Source organism: Apium graveolens, chromosome 6, assembly GCF_009905375.1.
Source record: "Apium graveolens cultivar Ventura chromosome 6, ASM990537v1, whole genome shotgun sequence".
NCBI classification, from domain to species: Eukaryota; Viridiplantae; Streptophyta; class Magnoliopsida; order Apiales; family Apiaceae; genus Apium; species Apium graveolens.
Genome location: NC_133652.1, coordinates 155,003,505 through 155,020,780, shown reverse-complemented (window position 1 = coordinate 155,020,780; position 17,276 = coordinate 155,003,505). Strand labels below are relative to the sequence as shown.

Sequence of the window (17,276 nt, the reverse complement as noted above, 5' to 3'; positions counted from 1 at the left end):
GCCCCGATATGTCGGTCCATTTGAAATTTTGAAGAGAGTCGTAAAAATTGCATACGAGTTAGCTTTACCACCCCATATGCAGCATATTCATAATCTATTTCATGTGTCAATACTTAAAAAGTATAACCCTGATACAAGGCATGTAATAGAGTATGAGTCGAGAGAGCTTCAAGCATATTTATCGTATATAGAGCAGCCGGTAAGAATTTTAGATCGGCAAGAGAGAGTCTTAAGAAATAAGTCTGTACCATTAATAAGAATCTTGTGGAGAGACCCATGGTTGAAGAATCAACCTGGGAGCTTGAGAGTGATATGTTAGAAAAGTACCCTCAGTTATTTTCATAGCGTGATTCTGAGGACGGAATCCTATTAAGGGGGGAGAATGTAGCGACCGAGAAATTTCGCTTGTATTATATCTTAATAAAGATAATTTATGTGTATTATTATGTGATTAAGTGTGTTGAGTCATAAAACCCTAATTGCTATGTGCTATGTGTTGGTTGTTTTGATCGAAATGTGTTTCGAGTATTTATTGAGTGTTTCATTATAAGTTATAGGTTTTATATCAAAATCCGTACAGCTCAAACAGTGTTTTAAAAGCCATATTTCAAACAAAATCATTGGCCCTATTTTGTCAAGAACGACCTATACCACATCGATATTCTAAACATCTAGACGTTTTACAAATTTACCCCTTTCGCGAAAAATGAATTTTTCGGACCCCTTCGGGTGTCAAAAGCCCCACAAAATCACATTTTTATTTTTATATGATCATGAAATTATCAAACATCATTTTTCTTTGTATTTTTGTATTATTCACAATTTTTAGGAATTTTTTGGCATATATTTTGTATTTATTGGATTTTTAAAAATTCATAATTAATACCCAAAAATTATAAAAATTGGGGCAAAAAAATTTTATTAGATGTGTAATTGGACCCTTAAATTTATTTAGGGGTATTATTTTGGTAAATATAAATAGTTGAATTACTATTAATTATTATTTAATTAATTATTAAAAATCAGAAAAATCAAGAAATTCAAGTGTTGGTGAAGAACAAGCAGAGAATTAAACCTTCGATTTGAAAGTGATTATGTTGCTCAAATCTTTCATGTGAGTAACCAAACTGATCCTCTTGATCTCTTCTATCTATTCCTGTAATCGATTTCATGTTTCAGTGCTTAGATTTTCAATTCATAATTTTAGGGTTCTTTACTGATTTTTAGGACTTTTTGATTACGGGGTTAGGTGATGAAATTGATCATTTGAGTAGCTTCATATAGTTGTTTATAATCGATTTGCACTAATTATAACATCAAATGATAGCTTGAAGTGTTTGTTCGATTGTTAGGGTTTATGTGTTTATATGCTTTAATCGTTTTTTTATTTCAAAGAATCTGAGGTTAGTTTGTTGTTAGGGGTTTGATTTTGGATGCTTTAAGCTTTATTTGAAGGTATAGAATGTAATTTTTCATGTACGAAATAGTAAGTTTGGATTTTAGCCGGAGTTTTGCTTGGTTTGATCGAAAAAATCTTTAGAGGGGTTATTAGAATTAGAGGTAGATGACATTGAATTCCTGATGAAATTCTGAGTGAAATCGATGTAAGAATCGATTCAAACGATTCGTGTTTGAGCCAAATCGACGTCGCCAGAGTTCGCAACGAAGCTCTCCTACATTTGCTATGTTTCTGGCCGGAGAAGACGACCCATGCGGCGAGGATGGAAGATACAGTAGGGTTATGTTCCTGGAAGGCTGAGGAGTGAAAACCCTCAGTTAATTCCATTGTTTCGTGACTGTATTGGCCGGATTAGTTCGCCGGAAAACCCACTGGCGTCGTTGCCGGTGGGGCTGTTCTTGAAGACCCGTTAACCCGAATTCCGACCCGATTTCCTAATTTCAAGACCCGGTTTTATTTCACCAAAACCCAATTTAAGTTTCTGAAACCTGTTTCTGTAATTTTAATTAATTACTTTTATTTTTATAAATCAGAAAATTAGTTGTAAATTCTAAAAATCAATTAAAAATCTGATTTAAAATCTGAATTATTTTATAATTAATTTCTAAATTATTTTATTAATTTTGAAATTCGAAATTAATTATTTATTTAATTATTTATTTAATTATCTATTATTTAATAATTAAGTAATTAATTAATAATTAAGATTAAATAATAAGATTGAATAATTCGAGTAATGATTCGATACTTAATCGAATAATGCAAGTAACTCGTAGTTGTTCGAGTTATGTTTTGATAATTTGAGAATAGGTGTTCGAACATCGATTCGCTTATTTATGCGATCAAAGTTGTAATGATTATTAGTATCAGATAATTAAATATAAGTAAGCGGTTTAATCAAATAATTCGTAATAAATTATAATTAGTTCTAAAATTAGAGAATAATTATTTTAAAATGTAATAATTATTAATTAATTATTTTAAAATATAATTAAGGTTTAATTAATTATGATTAATTATTTATAATTGATTTATAATTAATTAAATCTTGTTTATTACGTAATATTTAAACCGTTAAACCGATTTGAGTAAAATGAAGACCCTTAGACTCAGAATAATGACCCGATTCCATTAAAAATAATTATAAATCATAATTTCTTTCGGAAGCGAGTCGGCTTATGATAATTAATTGCTTATAGGCACTATTAGGGGTAAGAACGAGTCTAATAAATCCCGAAAAATTAGGAATCGAACCAGATAGTGTTAGTTAATACGAGTACAAGTCTAGTATCAAATCTTAAAATAATTATAAGTCTAAAAATTAATTATGTGTCATATGTGCTATGTATTTTACGTGGTTATGTGAACCTTATTTATTATATAATAATATGCGAGTCGGATAGAATCGTATGGGTAGACGATTAGGGCTACGTAGTATCAACCTGAGATTGTGTATGAAGTAAGTCATCTAAATATCTTTCCGTGATAGATTCAGTACCAACAAGGCGAATCACGCAAGAGACAGAAGGCAGTAAATCATACGAGGTGAAGTACGCATCAGGCAAGTTTTTCCCCTATTCTAAGTTCAGAATAGTAAATTACATCCAACTTTCCATATCAAATACACCTTGATAATTCTTTTTCACATATACTGATACACAATTATTGATCCTTGTTCCTATTTCATTTCGATTCTTGATTCTCCTAATTCATTGAATCCTCTATTCATATTCCAATACTTATACCCTTACTTATATATACTCTGATATATCCTGATGTTGGGATATATCGAAAGCATACCGATTGTTCCGGATGTTAAGTTATGGACTGGATGGTTATGATGTGGGTCGGGTATGAACCGGACCATTAATTATTAGGCCATAGTTGCCTGGGTCTATGCAGTTGGGTATAGATCTGTACTATATCCTGACTGATCAGCAGGTTATAAAGCATATGTTGGTTCTTGTTTCTAGTCTCTTTCATTTGGCACTCGCCATCAATGGAATTTATTATTCTTTACAAAAACAGATGGATGCTCAAATCAGAAGATTACCGGTTCATTTATTTTTCTCTCTTTACACTATATATATTGTTGCAGGCTTATTGAGCAATTTTGGCTCACCCCCTTTTTATTGTTGTTCACCTTGTTTTTCAGTTAAGGTTGAGAATGAAACCCATCAGAACCCGAATAGTCAAGAAGCGGGTCAAGCAGCGGGACCCTCTAATTCCAAGGGTGTTTGTCCCTATCCCAGAAGAGAGCTTTGAGTTGTCAGAGCGGGTGTAGCAGGATAAGTGATAGTTGTAGTTGAATAAAAGAAGTTTAGTTTAAAATGTGAATAGAATAATGTTTTGTAATAAAGAGAGTTCTTGAGACATGTTATTTCGATTGGTTTGTAACAAAGTTGGTTTGTGGTTCTTGTTTTCAATCCTTAACCTTGAAAAGATCATGAGTAGTAGTAGTTCGGGGTAATTATTTATTTATATTATGCTTGTACAGGTTTAGTAAGTAGTTGGTGTTAATAATGCCCCAAATCTATACCCCGGATTTGGAGGGTGTTATAATACAACTCAAAAGAGACTGATGGTAATTTGTCCAATATTTTCTTATAGCCTGAGGCAGTTGAAGTGATTAGCAGATATTTTTTTCCACCCTCACTAGTAGTTTCCATGTGAAAATCATTAAGACGAATATCCTTAAAACTTAAGAGGTTCCTAATTGACTTGCTAGAGTATAGGGCATTTGGTATATGAACCTGTGTCTCATTCGGTAGAGAAAAATTAGTCTTTCCAAAACCTTCGATTATATTAGACGTACCCGAAATTGTCCATACTTGTGAGTTGGTTTTAGTTAACTGGGAAATATACTTCTAGTTTTGTAGAATTGTGTGAGTAGTTGCATAGTCAGCAATACATATGTCTCCCATTTTTGTGGTGTGTACATATATAAGTGAAAAACGACTTTAGTAAGTTAAACAAAGTATATAAAACTAGAACACAGAACAAGAACATAAAACAAGTACATGGAAGTAGATGTCGAAACAAGTAGATGCAGCACATGACATAAAATAAGTGCATATGAAAACTAGTCATCTAGGCCATAGTAGATATTAACTCACTATATTTTCAATAACAACTCGTTGTTCTTTTCAGCTACAAGAAGGAGAGATATCAGCTCACTATATTTTTGATAGTTGCGCTCCCGATATTGTTGTGCCAGAATTATAGTGTTGGGATGAAAGGTTGAGAGCGTCTTTTCAATCATTTCAGCATCAGTAATATTCTCACCACACAAGGTCAGTTTGAGCTTATTTTGAATAAGGTAGAATTATACTCAGCAACATATTTGAAATCTTGTAACCTTATGTTAAGCCAGTCATACCGGGCATGAGGTAGATGAACAAGTTTCTGGTGATCAAATATATCTTTGAGATTATTCCAAAGGGTGAGTGGGATTTTGACGGTTAAGTATTCAGATTTTAAATTTTCATGAATGTGATGCCTAAGAAAAATGATAGCCTTGGCATTTTGTTCAACGCTTGGAGTTTTTCCCGATTATATGGTGTCTTTTAACCCGTTAGCACTAAGGTGTAATTCAGCATCGACTACCCAAGATAGATAATTATCCCCAGATACATCCAAGGAAACAAACTCTAATTTTGCAAGATTCGCCATTCTGAATAGATTTTAAACAAGATATAATATGTCACATAATATTTAAACAGGCAAGTTGAAATAATAACTTTATACAAAAGTTACGACGACATAGCCGGTCAGAAAACTTTTGATTATTACTTGACGACAGCGCCATCTTTATAGTAGTATCACTTGACGGCAGAGCCATCTTTATAGATTTCAATCAGTAATATAAATAAATATGTAACAATAATTAGAATAAAATTAGTAAAAGAAATCATACCTCTTTTATGAAATAGTTTTAGTTGTTAGAGACTCGTGGGTGAGAATAAGTCGTACCTCTTTCGAGAATCAAGCTTCAGTAGGCAGAGACTCGTGCTGATAACGTGATATAAATAAACTATAGAATAAGAAATGGAGAAGAAAAGAGAGATCTCAAAGTATTATTATTTATTTTGTGATTGTACAAGTACAAATGACTAGGCAAAACTTTTATTTATAGTAGAGTTTTATCAATTATACTAAGAATACTTAATAGGTAAGTTTTCTTAGTCAGGTTAACAAAATCTTGATTTTCGTGACAAGCTTCCAATAGTAAACAAAGTCTTTCTCGATAAGTATCGCGAGTCTTCCATAGTAAGTATGACGAGTGTTCCTTAATTATATTTGACAATCATTATTATAATATATACCAAATTATTCCCTCCATTTATTATAATATAATATAGATAATTAGATATAGACATCACAACATATCGAGTATGGGATATTTCTTTGCCTATAGAATTCCTTTGAAAAATTACTATTGTATATTGACCCGAGGTAAATAGTCCGGATATGCTATGCTATCTGAAGGTCAGTAAATAAAATTGTTTCAGGCGCAAAGTGAAGCCAATGTATGTTGAAGAGAAATAGTATGAATGAAAAATAAGTGATGGCCAAAATCAAAGTTGCCTACATAATTCATATTAAAAAGCTCTGTTCTACAATTTACACTCAGAAGCTCATCAAATGAGATCGGAGGTGCTGTACTATCTAAAAGTGTATGAACTGTTTCCTTCATAATTTATTTAGGCGCGAAGTAAGGTGAATGAATGTGTCAACCGAGCACGGAATTGTGAGACCGCCTTCTGGATGATTGAACCCATATTCTTCCTCCGCTCGACTCAACAAATCTTGAAAGGCAGGCTCATTTAGGTATGAAATTGGAACTACAAATCTGCTCCTTTGTCTCTCCCCGATATACACTGCCAAGCTCCCCTTGGAAATCGTTGATGAAGGATCAGCATTTATGAAGAAAGATGAACGGTTAAGGATTTGTTTGAGATTAGAAATACGAGGCATACGAATACCCATGATGCTATAGATATTTCAGAGAAGAGTGCGGGAAACAAGAGAAACACAAGGACTTGTATATTTAAGGCTTTAGACAGTTGAATCTGTGATGAATTCTACTAATGCTTAATTATGCGTTTATATAGAAGGGAGAGAATATTAAACCGTGGTGAAGAGGCAATAGACATTAGCACCTGATAATGTATTTGTTCCCGATATGAGACCTCCACATAATTGAGAACTTGATGATGATGTTTCACCTAATTAATCTGATATACTGGTGACAACTTGTATCAGCTAGTGTGTCCTGCTACATTATTCAGCAATTCAACACAATCACATGAGCACCTAACTTGCTTGTCTCACCATCACATGAGCACCTTGTCTATCACACAACCCTAAGAGTTTCTAGCCACATTATTTGTATGCCGTTCATATCTGTATATAGTCTAAAACATAATTTAGATGATAAAATATAACAGGTTGAGAAGTGTCAAAAGTAGTAGTAGGACATGATGTCTCTCAGGAGACATCGCGTTTTCTGGCATTAGTCTTGAACATATGTGGCCATTGAAAGAGAATAGCATGTGCTAATGCCTAATGCATCTGTGCCACTCAATCAACATTTTGATCAACTCTTCAATACTTCCTTTCTGTCCTATATAAACGCTATTGGGAATTTAACCAAATTCATCACAAATCAATTGTATTCAAGTCTGTAAGCCTTCCATTTTCATCTGCAAAAGTCCTCGTATTTCCATATCCCCAAAATTTGTTCTTACAACTTTAAATTTTCTTTTGCATCATGGGTATCCGTGTGCCTCGTGTCAGTAATATCAAGCAAATTCTCAACCGACAGTTTTCCTTCACAAATCTTGATCGTATTACAAATGTTCCTAAGGGGTGCATGGCAGTTTATGTTGGGGAGAACCAAAGAAGAAGATTTGTAGTTCCGGTTTCATATTTAAATGAGCCAACATTTCAAGACCTGTTAAGACAAGCCGAGGAAGAATTCGGGTTTAGTCATCCAGAAGGTGGCCTCACAATCCCATGCAGAGAAGACACCTTCATTGATCTCTTGAACCGGATATAAGAATTTATATATGTATATAAAAATTACATACGTATTTGTTTTTTGGTTAGTGTACAAATTTCGTGAATTAGCCAGTCCAGACATTGAAAATATGACTGAGACTTTTCATGTAAACCTTTTAGGCAGAGCACTAGTTGATACTAAATTTGTAGTTCAAGATATCAATTTTTACATGGATTTATTCATGATATAATCTTGTTTGTACTCTTTCTTCTATCAGCTTTGAATAACTAGTTCCATCTCAAATATATTTATTCAAATGAAGAGAAAAAATTTCATTTCTCCATGTGATTCTGAATTTAATACTTCTATTAATTAATATATATAAACACAATGAAACTAGAACTCTTTGATATAAGATAGAATGTGAATTTAATGCATTTCTCCATGGTGAGTTACATGAGGAAGTCTACATGGTACTTCCTCCTAGATATGAACCTCTTGTTATTCGAGAAAAGTTTCCAACTCAGCCTTTAACTTGCAGACTCCTCAAGTCTCTCTATGGGCTACGACAAGCCCCTAGATGTTGGTTTGTCAAGTTATGTGCTGCTTTAATTCAATTTGGGTTTACCCAATCCTCTAGTGATCACAGTTTATTCATTCACTCAACTGTGTCTTCCCTTACTATCCTACTTGTATACGTTGATGATATGATTCTTGCTGGTAATTCTCCATCTGTTATTGCCTCTGTCAAGACTTTTCTAGCTTCTATGTTTAAAATTAAAGATCTTGGTCACTTGAAGTATTTTTTGGGAATGGAGTTTGCCAGATCTACTGCTGGTATATATATGAATCAACGAAAATACACCTGCGATCTTTTACAAGATGCTGGTATGTCTGAGTGCAAACCTTCCCTTATACCCATTGAACAGAACCATACTCTGTCAGTGTCCACTACAGAACCTGACATTTATAATGTCTCTCTTTATCGTCGCTTAGTAGGTCGACTAATCTATCTCACAATTACTAGGCCGGACATTTCTTATATTGTTCATATTCTTTCTCAACACATGGCTCATCCTAAAAGATATTTCTTATATCACATTGTAAGAAAAGATACCTCATAATAATACGCAACTGCTTATAAAAACTTACGGTATGTCTATTTTAATACCTCAATCAGCCTAAGATTTGGCAATTTTAATGTATCTACATAATATTTATTTAACACATTTATAATTAATATAGCACTATGTCAGTCATAGAATGGGATAAATTTACTAATTTACTTGCAGGTAATACAGGTTAAACTTACCAAGGTCAAAAACACATTGATGATCTCTTCCACTAATTACAAACAAACTTTGTACTACTCCTTAGTGAAGATTACAATGAAGACTTTGTTTTGAATAATACAAATATGTTAAGGTTCAATTGAGGTTAAGTATGCATATGCAGATTTGAACTTTTCAATTTTTATGTATTAAAAGTGGTTACGTAATTGTGACATTTTTCCGTTGTAAATAACCAGTGATACCAACAATGAGAATGGATAAAGAATACCATTAAAGAGAAGCCACGCGTGATAGAGCTATGTGGGGATCCCTGTATTTCTTAATGCTCAGCAGTATCCAGTTCCCTCATCAAGTCACTTGGTTGAAACAACTTGGGAAGAATATTTATTGTCTTATGCTTATGAGAAGAGTAGAAAGGGAAAGAGAATGCCAGCATAGGGATCCAAGTCACTCCATAGCACACCAAAAGATATACAAACTGGAAAATTGTAAAGGCAATAGTGATCCAAGTCAGTCCATAGCACACCAAACAGTACTTTCTCCACAAAGGAAGCATGGGCACCTTCTAAGATTCTGTCATGTGAGAAAAACAAAAAATCATTCTCACTAGAAAAATCTTACTACCAAGAGGAATTAAGAGAAGTGACATCCTATCCCAAAGTTGGTTCCTGGGATTCCGGAAGCTTTCAATGGCCATGTAGGTGAAATATTTCCAAAGAACCGATGTAGGAATCAGCTTAATTACAGGCGTAGCGCATACAGATGCAACAGATTGCTAACCCTCTGCTCGTTCACTCCGACAGGCAAGTGTGAATCAATGTGTTTTTCAGGATCAAACGATTATGATTTGACTCCTCCAGTATTGTTATTTGGTATTTCTTCCTTTAAGTCATCACTGAGCTGGTCTGGAAAAGGAAGCAAAGCACTATACATCAATTGGAAGACATCAAAACATATTATTTATCATATGCACCCCGAAAGAAAAATTACATGTAAAATACAGAGGTATTCAATTTTAAGTTAATACTATTTCTAAGTAGCTGGTAAAGCATGTACAGTTCTATAGTTTACATGTAGTTAGATTTTTAAGAAAATAACTTGCAATCGGAGAGCTGTCTATGTTTAGAAACACGTTTGCATCTTTCTATAGATTTCTGAATTGCTAGCTTGCTCTTTGATACTTTCCTTGGCACTATCAAACCATCATTTTTCGAATGATCTGGTATAACTCAATTAATATTAATTTATTTCCAGACATTTACCATCAACTTTTAATTGGATATACGATCAGAACTTTTGTTTCTATATGTTGTACTGATCAACTACCTGTTTTCTGAAAATAGCAAGGCTCTTCAAGTGCATTGGAGACTGCGGGCAGAACTCCATTGGACGGAAGCAGTCCAATCAACCCGCAAAGCAAAGTCCGGTAAACACAAGTTTTAAAGACTAAATAATGAGCCATCTGTGAGGCAACACTATGGTTGGAAAAAATATAGTCCTGCTATCAATACAGCAGTAACAATGGCTGAAAAAATGTATGCTGCAGGAACCTTGCCCATATCCTGCAATTTTGTATCACAAAAATAGTCATGAGGCATAATATGTAGATGCAGCACCATAAATATTAAACATATTCAAGGGGACCCCAAACATATATACAACACTAACTTACATGTGTCTTTTAACCTCAATGTAGAATTTGTGTAGAATTTGTGTGGGTATGCTCTGCTTGTATGTGTATATGATAACATAGATGAGTGATAAATACTGTATAAGCAATGGGAGTTTGACAAATATAGTGAAACTGAACAACAATGTAAGAGAAGAACAAATACCTCTTGTATTGCTATGAAACATTCAGCTTGTCTATTACAAGGAAAATAAAAGTTGTAAATAGGAAAACTAAACTTGGAGTCTAAGAATGCTACAGTGCTACAGTGATACTACAGTATCAACCTTAGGGACCAAGTTGCTATGACATTATAACCATGATGTCATTGTAATGTTGTCACTATATTTAACACCCCCCTCAAACTTAAGATGGTTGAAAAACCGGCTTGAGTTTGTGAACAAAAGCAACGAAAGTGATGGGAGAACGTTTCACCGAGGAGACATGATGTAGAAGAATCATGTCAGTGTTGAACTTGTTGACCGGTGAATTTGACAATCAATCTCTGTTTATGTGTGTTGTATGAAATACCATCAAATATATGTGTCTATGATTGTGATATTTATATATTAAAGCTTGATCAAGTTTATGAAATTGACAATATGTCCTTGTTAGAAATCTCGAGCCAGTAATTGTACTTGACCTGGTATACGTTTGTTGAACATCATGTAATGTCCTACAGTTGTCATATAAGTGAAATAAATTACAAATTAAAAGAAAGCATACAAAAACACGAATCTTTGGCTAAAGACTTCTTCAATTGTTTATATGGGAGGAAAGGTCTATGGTTATATACATATGACAACTGGTACCAGATAGGTGAAGAAAACACCATCACATGAGCACCTAACTTGTATGTCCTACCTAAAACTCTTGACCTCATAAACTACGAACATTAAATTCGCCATCTTGCCTGTCAGGCAAACTTAGGAGTTAACAACCACATTATATGTATGTCGTTAATGTGTATACTCTCTATCTCTGCCCGATGAGAATTTATCCGGTAGAGACTTGTGATGTCTCTCAACAGACATTTAGATCCTACAATTAGTCTTAAATAATGGTGGCCACTGAAAGAGAATAGCATGTGCTACTGCCTAATGCATCTGTGCCACTCAATCAGCATTGTGATCAACTGTTTGATTCATCTGAGCTGTTCTATATAAATACTATTGTAAACATACCAAATTCATTACAAAATCAAGTGCATTCAAGTGTCTAAGCCTTCGTCTGCAAAAGCCCCTGTTTTTCCATATACCCAAACTTTACCCTTAACACTCTAAATTTTCTTTAGCATCATGGGTTTCCGTGTGCCTCGTATCACTAATCTCAAACAAATTCTCAACCGACAATATTCCTTGACAAATGTTGATTATATTTCAAATGTCCCTAAAGGGTGCATGAAAGTTTATGTTGGGGAGAACCAAAGGAGAAGATTTGTAGTTCCTATTTCGTACTTAAAGGAGCCTACATTTCAAGACCTGTTAAGTCAAGCTGAGGAAGAATTCGGATTTAGCCATCCAGAAGGAGGGCTCACAATTCCGTGCAAAGAAGACACCTTCATCGATCTCTTGAATAGATTATGAAATTTTATATGCACATATGCAGATACATCCAAGTTGTATTTTAGATAGTATACAAATTTTGTGAACTAGTAAAATCTTTTAGGCAGAGCATTAGCTGAAATTGTGTAATTCAAGATAAATATCAATTTCTACAAGGATTTTTTTCATAAATTATGCTTGAGTTTAGTATAACTGGTTTAAATCTTAAATATATTTAATCTAATTATCATAACTATATTGAGAGTCTAAGGTTTAATGGTTTGCTTTCCATTTCATTAACTCAACTTTAATTAGTTTTATTGTTTGAAGTGTGTCAAGTACTTTTTAAAGGATGTTAAAAGGAGAGTTTATTATCACAATAGCTCACTGAACTTGAATTTCTTTTGTTTATGTAGAACATATGTTTCTCCAATTGGGCTGTGCAGTAATTACCTAAAGATAATGAGCTGAAGCAAATGATATATTAGTAATTTGTTTAGGAACAAAGTGTATCTTAACAGATCTAGTGATTTGTTTGAGACATTGCATCAATGAAAATGAGCCTTGGTTGAAATATAACAGAAACTGATGCTTGATATCAGTTTGTATTGGTCGTAATGTTAACTACAGAGAGTTCATTTATAGATTACATGGTACATATCTAAACTATACAAGATAACTATTGAGTAAGGAAAGGAAGGGATAATGAGTTATCTATATTCTCCAATTTGCACTCAGAAGCTCGTCAAATCGGATGGGAGGTGCTATGTATACTATCTAAAAGTTTATGGAATTGTTTTCCGTTATACTATCCTTCCTTGGCTTGACTTAACAATGTTTGGGAGGCAGGATCATTCAGGTATCAAATGGGAACCTCAATCCCGGTATAAACAGCCAAGCACCGCTTTGGAACAGATGTAGTATGACCCCTGACCAAGATTTATCAAAGAAGATGATGCATGCAATCAGTGGCGGATACAGACTTTAATGTATGCTCTGTCACATATTTATGAGAATAATGTCTCAAGTACGTACTTAACAGAGTTATACGAGGATATAGTGTATTTCAATGAAACTAGAGAAATCATTATGATCCTTATCAGCAATGTTCAGCAACTGTTTTCCGCAAACTCAAAGTGTTTTCTGCAAGTCATATCTTGACTTAACAATTCTTGAAAGGGTGCTAATAATAGTAACAAAGCAACATTTGATAGGTGTTGAATTGCTTCATTTTTTAAAATTGTTTCAGAATAGTGGAAATTTGACTTTTTAAGCAACATTTTAATTGGCTTTGGTTTCCTTAATGAATCAAGTTCGATTGAAGGGACTATCTGAATATTCTAATTACAATGGAGTCACTAGTCTACATAATTTTCTAAACTACATGATCTTCTTCAAAATCTTGACATGAGATCTGTAAAGATATCTTCTGTGCAGGGGATTGTAAGACCACCCTCTGGATGATCAAACCCGAATTCTTCCTGAGCTCGGCTTAACAAGTCTTGAAAGGCAGGCTCACTCAAGTATGAAATTGGGATGACAAATCTTTTTCTTTGGTTCTCCCCAACATAAATTGCCAAGTAGCCCTTTGGGACGTCTACAACTGCTTTAGTTGCGAAAGAAGACCCCAGAAGAATTTTCTTTACATGAGGAATACTAGGCATTCGGATACCCATGATTCTAAGTTGATGTTTTCAGGGATGAATGTCAGGAGGTAAAGGACTAGAGTATGGTTGAGAAACAAATGAAGGTTTAGTAATAAGCTTCTGTTGATGATGTATGTCAAATTCCCTATGCTTATATAGCAAGGTTTCTTAATAAGTCACTACCACATGGTTTTGTCCTGCAATTATGGAATGAATAGCAAGGTTTTGTGATATATAAGTGTATGCGTATCAAGACACAACATGTCCTGTAGCCTGTAGCTATAGAAGATAAATCAAATTTCTTAGCTGTCCAACAGCTCTGCTTTTATATTTTTAGGCTGTCTAAGATTATAAACATAATCAAACACAAAATAAACTATCTAATCCTTGTCTGAAGCATGTATCTGAATTTTGTGGTACCATATGTAGTAGGGCAATATGTACAATGCATACTCTGTCTCCAAATCTTTAATCTGAAGTTGAAGTATTGACAACTTCTCAGTTCGTCTATATAAGCAATCAACTGGGAACATGAGATGTTTCCCAGCACAAATAGATATGGTCCCATCACTTTTCAAAATAGCTATACAAGGATTTTAAATGATTATTCATTTCTCATCTTTATAAAACCGCGGAAAAAAGGAAGTAAAAAACAAATCACAAACTAATTACCCAAACCATCAAAATCATTTCTTACAATATTTTAATCCATCGTTGGATATCGTATACCTGGTATTTCTCATGTTAAGAAAATTATCCATCACTCTTCTTTATCGAGATACCTTGCTAGTTCAATAGTTCTCGTTGCTCCAGAAGCTTGCCCGGCTGTTTATGTTGGGGAGAGCTAAAGAAGAAGATATGTTGTTCTGAATTCGTATTTAAGTGATCCTGCCTTTCAAATTTTATCAAGTTAGGCTGATGAAGAATTCGGGTTTTGATCATCCAGGAAAACTGGTCTTACAATTCCATGTAGACAAGACAGATTTGCTGAACTCACTTCTCACTTAAGCATTGTAGTCAATAGTCTGGAAATGTATATGAAACTCTCTTTTTTCTTTTGATAGGCTAAAGGATATATATAGCAACATCTCATTTCAGAGAAATATTTGTAAATCAATAGTTAATATTATGTACTCGTACACCTCGACAGTTATTACCATGGGTTTATCATTTTTGTACATAAAGCATATATGTGAATCCACTAGACCACCAGTCGCAGCCTGACAGTGACAGATAAATACAGATATGATTGTGTGGGTTTGTTATAGCAATGCCTGCACCTCAAAGAGGTCGAAGCATTACCTGGACTCCATACTGGGGGCGAGTAGTCAAGATTTGTACTGGTGAGTGAATGTAGGTTGGGGACAGAACAAAACTGTAGCGCTGCAGTATCATTGCGAGTGAAATCTTTGCTTCATTTGTTGCAAAGTTCAAACCTACACAACTTCGTGGCCCTAGGCCAAAGGGGATATACACTGCTGGATTATTGTTTGTAGCTTTTGCAACCCCTTCTGAAAATCTCTCAGGCTTGAATTGATGTGCGTCCTCTCCCCATATATTTGTATCATGATGTAGTGCAAGTGCTGAAAGAACAACATGGATATTGGCTGGGAGTATATAGTTTCCCAATCTCGTTTCCTCTTTAACTTGTCGTGTAAATTCAGCTACAGGAGGGTAGAGCCTGAGTGTTTCATTGATGATCATGTTCACCTACACCGCAGAACAGCAATAATATCAAATTAACAAAATGAAATGTGTACTGTTTCTATCCAAGAAAAACTAGAGTTCAAAGTGATGAACAGAAAATACTATTTTAAGCCTTGCAATTCCATCTGAATGTGGTTGCTCCTTGCCAAACAAGTTGAGAACTTCTTGTCTTGCTTTTTCTTGCCAATCCGTGTGACTACCAAGAAGAAACACAACCCAAGAAAGCAAAGTTGATGTAGTTTCTTGTCCTGCGACATAGAAGGTCTTGCATTCATCAACTACGTCTTGAATTGTGATTCTTTTGTCCTGCTCTGACTCAATCATTGCCTTCATAAGTGAGCCAAGAAAATCAGTCCCAAAACTCCTTTCTTCTCCATGCATACCACATTCTTTCTTTCTTCTGTCCATAATCCTCAAGATAGAATCATGTATTCCGTGTTCAATTTTTGCAGATCTAATATCGTCTTTACTCTTAAACAACCGACTGCAAAGGTAAAGTTGGTAATTCCTTATTTTAATGACCACGAGAAAGGATAATGTAACTTTGTAAGAAATGGAGCATTTACCTAAGACCAGGGATCCTAACTTTGTAACTATTTCTGGTAATTATGATAGCCATCTCTGTTAACATGTCGAAAATATCCTTTCCTTCCATGAAACTGCTCCCAAAAGCTGTCCTAGAAATGATTTCTGAAGATAAAAATTTGAACTCTTCAAAAACATCAATCTCTCTTCCTTCATGTTGTTTCCATCTATCTAGCATCATCTCAACACTTGCAATCATTTCTGGGGTCATACTCTACAAAAGTACAGTTATTAATATCACTATCATTAGTAAAGAAAAACGATTGATCTATATATGGACTTGATTACCTTCAAGCTGTCTGCATGAAAAACCTGATTGGCAAGCTTCCTTTGCTTTGCCCATTTCTTTCCCTTTGTTGTGACAAGTCCATCTCCTAATAAAACCTTTACAAACCCCGTATTCATTTCTATCTTCGGATAATCTTGCGTTTTGTTCATGACTTCTTTAATCAACTCTACTTCACTAACAAATAGCTCAGCTCTGGGACCATACCAAGTCACAAAGTTCTTCCCTGATATATTTTGATAGAACATATAGTAGAAACATCAGTTCTATGTTTTAGACTTTTGGAATCTACAGGGGTACACAAATTTCAGATAGTTACATTACCGTAAATTTTTATCCAGGAGTAAAAGTGAGGCTGAAATCTTGGAAATAAATTGTGTGACAAGTAATCCATGGGCATGCTCATAGATTCCTTCCTCATACTAAGAATATCCTTGGTGTTTCCATGAAGAAACTTGTAAGAAGTGCCCTTGATTCCTTGCTTTCTGAGGAATCTCTGTTTACGAATCGGAGTTAACCATAATTTATTCAGAAGTGAAATCGAAACAAAGAGGACCACTGAAAGAGAGCTCAGAACAAAGACAGCTGGTGTAAACTGCAGAAAATCCATTTTTTTTCAAAATCTCTGTAAAATAAAATTTTAAGGTTTTGATGACTCTATGAGGATATGATCAATTATCAATTCATGTACATAAGGTGATTGTCATTGTCATATAGATAAAACTGAAGCAGATAAGCCAAAGTTTAATGATCTAAGCCAACGACTCTGTTTATGCTATTATGTATTATCAACAGAAACTAGTGTCCAAAATGAAATATTTGAATCTTACAGCCTATTATTTCTACAATTTTTTTTTATCTGGAGGGTCCTACTTGGCGATGAGTCCTAAACTAGAGTTATAAATTTCTTTTGTAATAAACGTTTGCAATTGGATTTAGGAAAGAATCTTTCACTCGACATAAAATAAAGATCGTGACTATTAATGTAATAATGAAAGTTAATTTCAAATTATCGTTCGGAAAAGATTGGTAATCTAGAAAGCAAAGTTTATAATTGTTTTCTTACATGTAAAGGCGAATAAAA

General features: G+C 34.2%; 3 protein-coding genes and 1 long non-coding RNA gene across 4 annotated transcripts; 1 reads left to right on the top strand and 3 right to left on the bottom strand.

Annotated features, from left to right (window-relative positions):
- Positions 1-6,973: 6,973 nt before the first annotated feature.
- Positions 6,974-7,724, top strand: LOC141666784 (auxin-responsive protein SAUR22-like). Its single transcript, XM_074472970.1, has one exon. The coding sequence runs from the start codon at positions 7,233-7,235 to the stop codon at positions 7,518-7,520; it is 288 nt and encodes a 95-aa protein (XP_074329071.1). The 5' UTR covers positions 6,974-7,232; the 3' UTR covers positions 7,521-7,724.
- Positions 7,725-9,464: 1,740 nt separating this feature from the next.
- LOC141666786 (uncharacterized) lies at positions 9,465-11,230 on the bottom strand. Its single transcript, XR_012552360.1, has 3 exons — positions 10,428-11,230; positions 10,082-10,317; positions 9,465-9,660 (listed from the first exon to the last, which is right to left on the bottom strand). It is a non-coding gene; the product is annotated as an uncharacterized LOC141666786 (long non-coding RNA).
- A 1,355-nt stretch (positions 11,231-12,585) lies between these two features.
- On the bottom strand, positions 12,586-13,809 carry LOC141666785 (auxin-induced protein 15A-like). The gene has a single exon (XM_074472971.1). The coding sequence runs from the start codon at positions 13,642-13,644 to the stop codon at positions 13,363-13,365; it is 282 nt and encodes a 93-aa protein (XP_074329072.1). The 5' UTR covers positions 13,645-13,809; the 3' UTR covers positions 12,586-13,362.
- Positions 13,810-14,269: 460 nt separating this feature from the next.
- LOC141664003 (cytochrome P450 CYP749A22-like) lies at positions 14,270-16,915 on the bottom strand. The gene is made up of 5 exons (XM_074469863.1): positions 16,517-16,915; positions 16,195-16,418; positions 15,888-16,120; positions 15,424-15,805; positions 14,270-15,324 (listed from the first exon to the last, which is right to left on the bottom strand). Exons 1-5 carry the CDS (start codon positions 16,800-16,802, stop codon positions 14,896-14,898), a joined length of 1,554 nt encoding a protein of 517 aa, XP_074325964.1. The 5' UTR covers positions 16,803-16,915; the 3' UTR covers positions 14,270-14,895.
- Between the last annotated feature and the right edge of the window lie 361 nt (positions 16,916-17,276).

Excerpts from the sequence above, each read along its gene's own strand:
- LOC141666784 (XM_074472970.1), top strand. The coding sequence starts at position 7,233 with ATGGGTATCCGTGTGCCTCGTGTCAGTAATATCAAGCAAATTCTCAAC.
- LOC141664003 (XM_074469863.1), bottom strand. The coding sequence starts at position 16,802 with ATGGATTTTCTGCAGTTTACACCAGCTGTCTTTGTTCTGAGCTCTCTT. Across the intron at positions 16,121-16,194 it reads TTCATGCAGACAGCTTGAAG|AGTATGACCCCAGAAATGAT; the intron begins GTAATCAAGTCC and ends GTACTTTTGTAG. Across the intron at positions 15,806-15,887 it reads GTTAGGATCCCTGGTCTTAG|TCGGTTGTTTAAGAGTAAAG; the intron begins GTAAATGCTCCA and ends TTACCTTTGCAG.
- LOC141666785 (XM_074472971.1), bottom strand. The coding sequence starts at position 13,644 with ATGGGTATCCGAATGCCTAGTATTCCTCATGTAAAGAAAATTCTTCTG.